The sequence below is a fragment of the Priapulus caudatus genome, unplaced genomic scaffold (assembly GCF_000485595.1).
Source record: "Priapulus caudatus unplaced genomic scaffold, Priapulus_caudatus-5.0.1 Scaffold184, whole genome shotgun sequence".
NCBI classification, from domain to species: domain Eukaryota; kingdom Metazoa; phylum Priapulida; class Priapulimorpha; order Priapulimorphida; family Priapulidae; genus Priapulus; species Priapulus caudatus.
The window spans coordinates 105,421-113,892 of record NW_014577245.1 but is presented as its reverse complement, the minus strand read 5'-3'; the positions used below and the strand labels follow the sequence as shown (position 1 = coordinate 113,892).

The 8,472-nt window shown below is 43.8% G+C and overlaps 1 protein-coding gene across 1 annotated transcript in view; it reads left to right on the top strand.

Moving 5' to 3' along the window:
* Positions 1-350: 350 nt before the first annotated feature.
* Positions 351-8,472, top strand: part of LOC106806879 (solute carrier organic anion transporter family member 3A1-like) — a 41,192-nt gene continuing 33,070 nt past the window's right edge. The window contains exons 1-2 of the mRNA XM_014809018.1: positions 351-1,026; positions 2,805-2,871. Coding sequence (XP_014664504.1) covers positions 2,840-2,871 — 32 coding nt within the window. The 5' untranslated portion in view covers positions 351-1,026; positions 2,805-2,839. The remainder of the gene's footprint in view (positions 1,027-2,804; positions 2,872-8,472) is intronic.

Genomic DNA, 8,472 nt, shown 5'->3' with positions numbered 1-8,472 from the left:
CCCCACCCATCCGCACCCCACCCACCATGCCGATCCGGTGTGAGAGAGCTAGCTGCTTTCATCGAGCTGCATATAATAACATTCATTCTATTATTATATAATCCGTTTTGAATAATTATTACATAATAATAACATATAATAATACCCCCTACTTCATTATATGTACAGCTCAGTGGCTGCTTCTCAGGAGGCGCGCCCGTGTGGGTGTCGTTGCACACACAGGGTACGAGTAAAATTCCCTCACCCTGCGCGCCGCGCGCCGCGTCGATCGCGCTGGTGCGAGGGAACGACGAACCCCGCTTCGCAGGGTAGCAGTGAAAGTGGAGGAATGCACATGGCGGCGGCTGCTGCTGCTGCTGTTGTCGCTTTGCTTGCTTTGCATTGGCTGCGCTGCTTGGCTAGTGGCTCGGCGGCTCTCTGACGCGTGACCGTGCTGTTTCTCACACAGACTCACTCGCGCACGGTAACAGCGGTGGTCGTGTCTACGTGTGCGTGCGTGCGTGCGGGTGTTGGCCTGCGACTGAGACTACTGTCTTTACATTTCGCGTTGGCTCGTCGCCGCGATTGGGATTGGCTTCAGTGAAATTAGCTTCAGTGAGGTTGCCTTCGCGGTGTCTACTTGCCACCAGCGTCCGTGTGTGTGTTTACGTGTGCGTGCGCGCGGTCTCCCCGCATGTATGCGTGGGAGCAACTAAGGCGTGTGTAAGGATGATGTGTGATTACGGCGAGTGTGCCTCCGCCGCCGCCGCTTCGTAACAATGATGGAATCGTTCGTCTGTCGGCCACGACCCGTGCAAGTGTGAGTCGACCTAACCTCGCCTGTGCACGGCGATTGCCGAATACGTGCGCGCGTGCGTGCGTGCGTGCGCGGTGTGTTTGTAAACCCTTCACGCGTGCTTTCTCTCACGAACAACACGACGTTTTGCGCAGTAGTTGGCATATGTGTGTATGTGTTTATCTCAGTGAGTCACCCCACCTGGCAGCTTCCAAGTTACAGGTTCGTTATTGATCGGCGAGATAGCCTAGGTAAGCTCTAGTACTCGTGTTGTGTACGTATTTTATTCATTATTGTGGGCGTCAATCGCCAAGAGCGTGTGCTGGTGGCAAGCAGGTGCACGAGTGTTGGTGACGTATCACTGGACAGTAAATACTGGTTGATGATGGTGATGACCAAAAAACATGTATCAGTAGTGATGTACTCCGAGTTATGAGGCAATATAGTCTTAAAATTGTGACCACTGCGCGTTAAACTGAAGAGAAGAAAGAGACAAGACAACAACAACAACAACAACAGCAGCAGTAGCAGTAACAACAACAACAACAACAACAACAATAATAATAGCACTACCACCACCACCAACACTACCACCACCACCACCAACACTACTACCACCACCACCACCAACAACAACAACACAAATAACAGCAGCAACAACAACAACAACAACAATGACAACAACGACCACAACTACAAACAGTGAAACCTTTTCGGGGTACTTATTAGTAAAAGCGTGCATGCGCTTGTGTAGAGATCAAAATAAAATGATGTTTACAGACCGTCTACCTTGTTCCTACCTCTATATGGCCACACTGTACACACATAGATAGAATTGACGTACTTATCATTATATTGAATCATTTGTATCAACATCTATAAATCAATAACCACAGTAGCTACTTGCTAATGCTGTGGGTGAAAATAGACTGAATGCAGTTTGGCAGGCTGGGTAATAAGTCTGAAACCCCATCCAGTCCTGATTTCGAAATTTATTATTTTTACTATGGAACCTATATAGTAAAAATCTACAAAAAGCTATAGCGAGTCCTGCTTAAAAATTGCCAGTGCTGGGCGTGGGGAAAGGCGTGCTGCTGTTTCCAACACTGAGTATGTGCAAGTTTAAATATACGCAGATATGTGTACATATTTGTACAGCGCGGTGCATAAGGTTAACGACACAAAACGGATATATATGGGTTTATGATGTCATATAAATGAAATTCGGATGATATAGCCGCAATGTGTATCCTTTATCATGTTAAACTAATTAAACAAGGGTAATAGAAGAGGCTAGGTACCACGAGTGTTAGTTATTATCGCTATTAAAAGCTTGAATGGTTTCTGCAAATTGAAATTCACAGCCACACCGTCTAGACGTCACGGGATCGTTTAAAATCTTGCTCGTGGTTTATTGACCTCTACGTATGCCAGGCAGCCGCGTAACCCAGTCAATAATACCCCATCTACATGTGTCATTAGTTTAAAGTTTTTGTGTGTGTGTGAAACCCTAGTTAGGTTGAGATGGTTCACGGCACGTATGGTTGTTCCTATCCATGTTTCTGTGCCTCAGCTGACATTTCCAGCTATCCATTACTCATCAATCTGTTTGAAAAAAACGTGTTCATGTCAATCAACGTGAGTCTAGTGTTGTATTGCACTGCACGCGCGCGCGCACGCACACACACGAGCATGCTCGCACGCGTTTGCATTCACATAAGTACCCACATTCGCACACTTGCTGCAGAATTTTTTTAAAGAAAATTCTAGGCTGGTCCTAAAAAATGGTGTTGTTGCTGCAACCCATATCATAACATTTGAGAGCGTTGGTTGATAGGTGTGTGTTGTAAACTGTGTTTTCACGAGCAGAGAATTTTTTGACGAGTACGATTCAAAATGCCTTTTTTATTACTCTTAGGCTTTTGACTTCTGATATTTGTTTATGTGGCAGGTACTGTGAGTCCGATACCTTGTTTTGCATGCGATGTGCAATTTTGCTTTATAGTAATGGCTTTGTCTTGATTTTCAGTGAGGCTTCAGCTACAATGTCAGCTATGAAGAGGAATGGGTGGTCTTGCAAGGAAGAGTAACACACGGTAAGTGAGAAATGTGTTTTTACTGACGTGAGGCAGGAGCTGTCTCCAAATCCAGCAAAAAAACTTTATGCAAATTAAAATTAGGAAGGTGGGTTGCCTAGGATCAGATATAAGCTACTAAGATTATGATTACTTCTTATAAAAAATCCTTAAAGTTCTGTTTGGTTTGTATTTCCCATTTGGACAGGCATTGGATTAACATATATAGTGATTGATAGGAAATATTTGCCGTACATATGGGCCGATCTAGTTATATATATATGTTATAGAATGCTTCCTGGTATCAGGATGCAAAAGCTAACATACCAAAGTTATACACTGAAAGTCCACTAGGCCAGTTGTTGTTTGCAAAGCAAAGATAGACACGCGTGTGATCGTTTACATAGAACTCTGCTGACTGAATGTAAATTGACCACTCGTCACGAAGAGAAAAATTTTGATAAGAATTGACTGCCTTGCCGGCACCTCTAGCTGACTCTTACGCCACGTTGCAGCGGCGGGTGCACGTGTAAATTCAGTTTACCAATGCCAAGGAGGCCTTGGACATTGGAACTCCCAGGCAAATTTGCACCTATTTTTAGTGGGTAGCCAGTATGGGCAGCTCTATTCGTTTCAGGAGAAAGTAGGTCACTGTAACACAATCATGGCTGCCGAGGAAGTTGTACAGGCGGTGCACGTATATCTCTCGCCCCTCTCTCTCCGCTCTCTCTCTCGTTCTTACGCTCCTTCCCCGCATGTTTGTACTAATGCCCAGTACTCGTACACGGCCCTCTCTTGTTGATTGTCTTGACGAGGAAGCAAATTAAAAACGGTTTGCGTCTAGTGTATACCGCCACGAGTGTTTCCTTTCCACAAACTGAAGAACCACTTATTGGACCGATGTAAGTTGGCAGGGCTTTTTTAGTTGCGGTGGCGGCTTAGGGGTTTGCATAGACTATCGCGTGCAGGCTGGCATCCAGGAACCAGACTATCTTTGGTCGGTGTGTTCATTATAGACAGGATTGCCGTGGTGAGAAAGCAGCTAATATAACAGCTACAAAGAAAGTGCGTTGAAGCTAATATCTTTAGGGTTAAGGTTATTGCAACAATCACCTGTTTTGTATATTTAATATTAGTCCAACTAGTTTATTGATCTGCCTAGGTGTTTAGCATTTGTATAATAAACAATCGATTGAATTTGAAATGTGGCAAAATTTGAAAATTTGAAAATGTTCTAATGTTCTATGTTTACGTACTGTTACTACATATGTACTACGTATGTTACTACGTATGTTAAGCCCTTTATTCTATGTTTCTGTTAAGCTACTACAAGGTAATCCCGTAGTACGTGCGTTGTGTGCGTTCATTCATATATAAACTTACGTGTGTTATTATTGATGACACACAGCAATTGAATGTAGGTCTGGAAGCACGTACTACCATGCCCCCGGTCATCAGTTGTCGTACATTTTCCGATCCTCTTGTCATAACATGCTAACGAATGGAGCGTGATAGCATAGCATAAATCACCAGCTCAGCTCTACACTTCCTATATATTGCTTTTCTGTGTTCCTCAGCATTAAAATAAAATCAAGTGTTTCAAAAAACGTTTACGTTAAACGTAAGCACGTTTTTTTGAGAAACACTTGATTTTAATTCACAGTAGAAATACAAAAAAACGCCCGTGCGTGCTGTAGCAAACCTTCACAAACAGAAATAGAAACAAACGTAGAATTCGAAGGCCAACTTGCTGAGAAGCTCGCACCCCCGTATCTGCTTCAGTGCAGAACATTATAGAACAGTTACGTATCGGCATGCGTAGAGGGGCTTTAATTTTAGACCAGAAGTGTAAATTCATGTTATGCACACTTTACACAGAGCTCTGCTGTTTGGTAACTACTGCTGGGTATACCTGCTACGAGGTGGGCCAGGTAATTGATATGCCTTATGTTATGCATTCCTATTGCAGGCGTTACTCGGGGAAATTGAAGAGTATCTAGCGAAAAACATAGCCAATCTTTATTCTAAATTACCTTCTTGAACAAAATATAGGGAATCAAAACAATTAATAGATTGTCGATTTTACTCATTTTGTGTCTGTATGTTTCAAATATGGACCTTTGCTTGCTGTGAGTTGCCAATTACCCAGTTTGGTCACGTTTAGCCAAAAAAATAGCCAGTCTTATGTTTTATAGCCAGGATAAAAAAAAGTGTGGCAATTGGCTATTTTGGCGAGTCAGTGGTAGAGTGATTCCTACTATTGTCGACGTTAGGCTAGCCTCACTATTATGATGACTTCTTCCCTGTGACTAGCTGTATCAGTTGTATATTTGGCAGATACGAGTAGGGGCTTGAACGAATATTACATACCTGCATGTCTTAGGTGCACATAGCGTGTGCATTAGAGCAGAAATACTTTATACGACCGTGCTTTCATAACTAGATTAGTATCATATAGAAAACCTAGTATAGTTAAGTCACATTGGAATATTTACAGACTAAGTCGATTCGATACTAGACTACTTCGATACTATTCTGTACTAGTCGATTTTATGACTAGTACTTCGATACTTTTCTATACTAGACTAGTCGATTTTATGTCTCGGGATTAAGTCTCAAATCACATTAGTGCAGAGACTTGGGGCTTCCATATTATAAATCTGCTATAATATAGGCGTGCATTAATGTTGCTGTCCCGGCCCTGCAGGTACGAATGTCTGTCGAATCTCAAAACTGCTACAAAAATATCAGATACCAACAACGAATAGCGTTTATTTGTAGATGTAGTGTTTGATGACATATCACGTACTCTCAGGCCAAATATCAAAGGAATTTTCGGAATTGTTTAGCGTTGTTGGGTCTTGGCCGAGATGCGGTGGGCTGCGTCTCGCTCGATGCCTCCGCGGTTGTCCACCACCACATCAGCATCACCCTGACAGGGTGAGAAATTAACGGTGTGAGTCCGAAGTCAAATACTCCCTCATTTACTGCCGTACTCCCTGATTTTACATATATGCAGGAGTCCGTGTGACTCCCTGGAAATTCTGCTATACTAACTAGTTCGTTCCAGAGCACGGCCTCGCGGAATTATGTATTTTTTCAGCTAATGTTCAAAGAAAATTTGGCAGACGTGCAACCGCATGAATCTTCAAAATAAGCACACACGTTATTGTTTTATCTTTAGTTTTGAACTTCAGACTGCGGACTCCCTCATTTTGCTGCAGACTCTCTCTTTTTGAGGTCAGGGAGTCTAACGGACTCCCTTGTTCAAAAGTTGTAGTAGTTGGTGAAGACTAGTAGTAGCTACTAGTAGGTGATGCGATCTTACGCCTGCCTCGTACTACCGAACAATCGAAGGCCTTTGCCGCTCAGCCTCTTCTTGCAGCAGTTCATTTTCTCAGCCACTGGGAGATAAGCAGCTGTGTGCGTCCAATAGATATTACTGTTTACTATCCGCCTCACAAATGGCCGTGGACGGGAGAGCTTATGGTCATTATAAACAGCCCCTCGGGGGATTCGGTATAGGCACTGGTTGGCCGCCGTAGTGGGTGCGTGCGAGTGCGCGCTTGCATTGCAGCCACGAGGCAGGCAGCAGCAGTAGCAGTAGCAGCAGCAGCAGCAGCGGCAGCGATGGGTGCCTACATGTATGCGCTAGCGGTCGTTGCGCATGCGCGCACCGAAAGTGAAAATTCACGCGAATAGCTGGCCGTGACAGGCGCACAATCCGCGCGAAATAAATTGCTGCCTAGCTTTATGGTTGGAGATGGCGAAACTGGTTTTGAGAATACTGACCCACATTGAAAAAATGCTGCCAATGCGTGGCGCGACCACGCTGTGATGTGGCAGGCCGGGGTCGGGGGTGAAGATAACCGTGGTGGTGGTTGGTGCACACACACACCTCCCGTGCCCAGATGTCCCCCTACGAGTGTCCTTCATCGGCCATATAAACAATCTGATCGATTAGCCAGTGTTGAATCGAGTGCCCTAGACAAGTGCTCGCAGCTCTTAGCAACTGCGGGCGATGTGATGTCCTAGTACGGACCCTTGTTATTGGCCACGGACAGCGGGAACTGAATTGCTTGTTAGGCTGTATGTGGCTGCGACTACGGCTCATAGGGTCTATGTCCCCCAGGGTACTGTCGGAACGTACCCTGGTAACTATTTGATATGGTTAGGGTTAGGGTTATGGTTAGGGTTAGGGGTAGGGTTAGGGAGTAGGCCTAGACTCGTTAGTGGAGTAGGTGAGGTACGGTCCGGCATATTATATAGTACCAGGGTACCCAGGGTACGTTCCGGCAGTACCCTGGGGGACATAGACCCTCTCAGCGCGACTACGGCGACGTTTACGTAAAACTGTGCGGGGAAATATAGTTTCGGGAGTACATGAACGTGTTAATGAAGTCCTGGCGGTACACACTACACACGAGTACTGCATGCATGCCCTTAACGTGTACGGTCCTACAAGCTGTTATGCGGTCGTGCAATTTAATTTAAAATGTAAGAATTTTACAACTGCCCTCAATAAGCCCGTTTCTATACCCTAGTTCCTGCCCTGTGAATATTGTATTGGAGCACATATAGGCAATTTTCTTTCCCTCGTATCTTGTGTACTAACTAATAACGGGAACTAATAACATTTTCAACGTTACACATTATTGGTGTCTACATTGCACAGTGCAAATAGGGGAAATTGCCTAAGATCACCAAGATCCGGACTGATTGCTGCATGGTGAGTGATTTCAAAACCTGCCAAGGGAAATAAGAAACAATGCCGGAAAAAACAAACCTACGCCCACAAATGAGATTATTACCCCACGTAAATTCGGATTTACACGTATATTATGTAGTATTACACGTATATTACGTAGTATTATGTAATAATAAATTATTAATAATAATATTGAGTTGATTGATCTTTAGTTTTATTTGATGAAATTATTACTATAGCCAATCTATGCACATACTTTCGGCCATGATTTTCGATTCAGGGTTATCCCTGTGGATGGCCAGGGGAATATATAGTCTTCTTTTAGAGATAAACCCATGAAGGGGGTCAAGGTTGAGAAGGCAAGAAATATCTCGTAGGTCCCGAGGACCCTCTAAGGAGTGTGTTGTTATCATAAATCTAGTTTTTGTGTGATTTCATGTAATAATCTGTTTATCTAGGTAAGTCGTAAGGGCAAGGTTTCTCCCATAATCGCATTCGCTGTACCACTATCTTCCCTTATAATACTTAGTGTGTAATATGTCACAGTAATCATGATACTGTGTGATGAATACTTTCTACTAGCATGTTGGAAATAGGCTATGATGTAACAATTTGGAGAGAAAAATGTTCATGAATGTCTTCATATCTACTCTGAGAATTTAAACTAAATATTATGTAGTAGTGAAAGCCGTAGGATTGTTATGAAAGTGCAGTGGTGAAAAAGCACATAGTCCATAGCACATAGGGGCTAAGGCAGTCCGAATTCATTCATTCCGTTCTAATAGGGGTTATCAATAGATAAACTGGGTGGTTATGCACTGGGTGGATAAACGAGTTGTGTGTTTCAGGCCCTGCCTGTGTATAGCCATCCGAGTTCTTAGACGGTACAGTAGTAACAGTACCAGTAATTATCT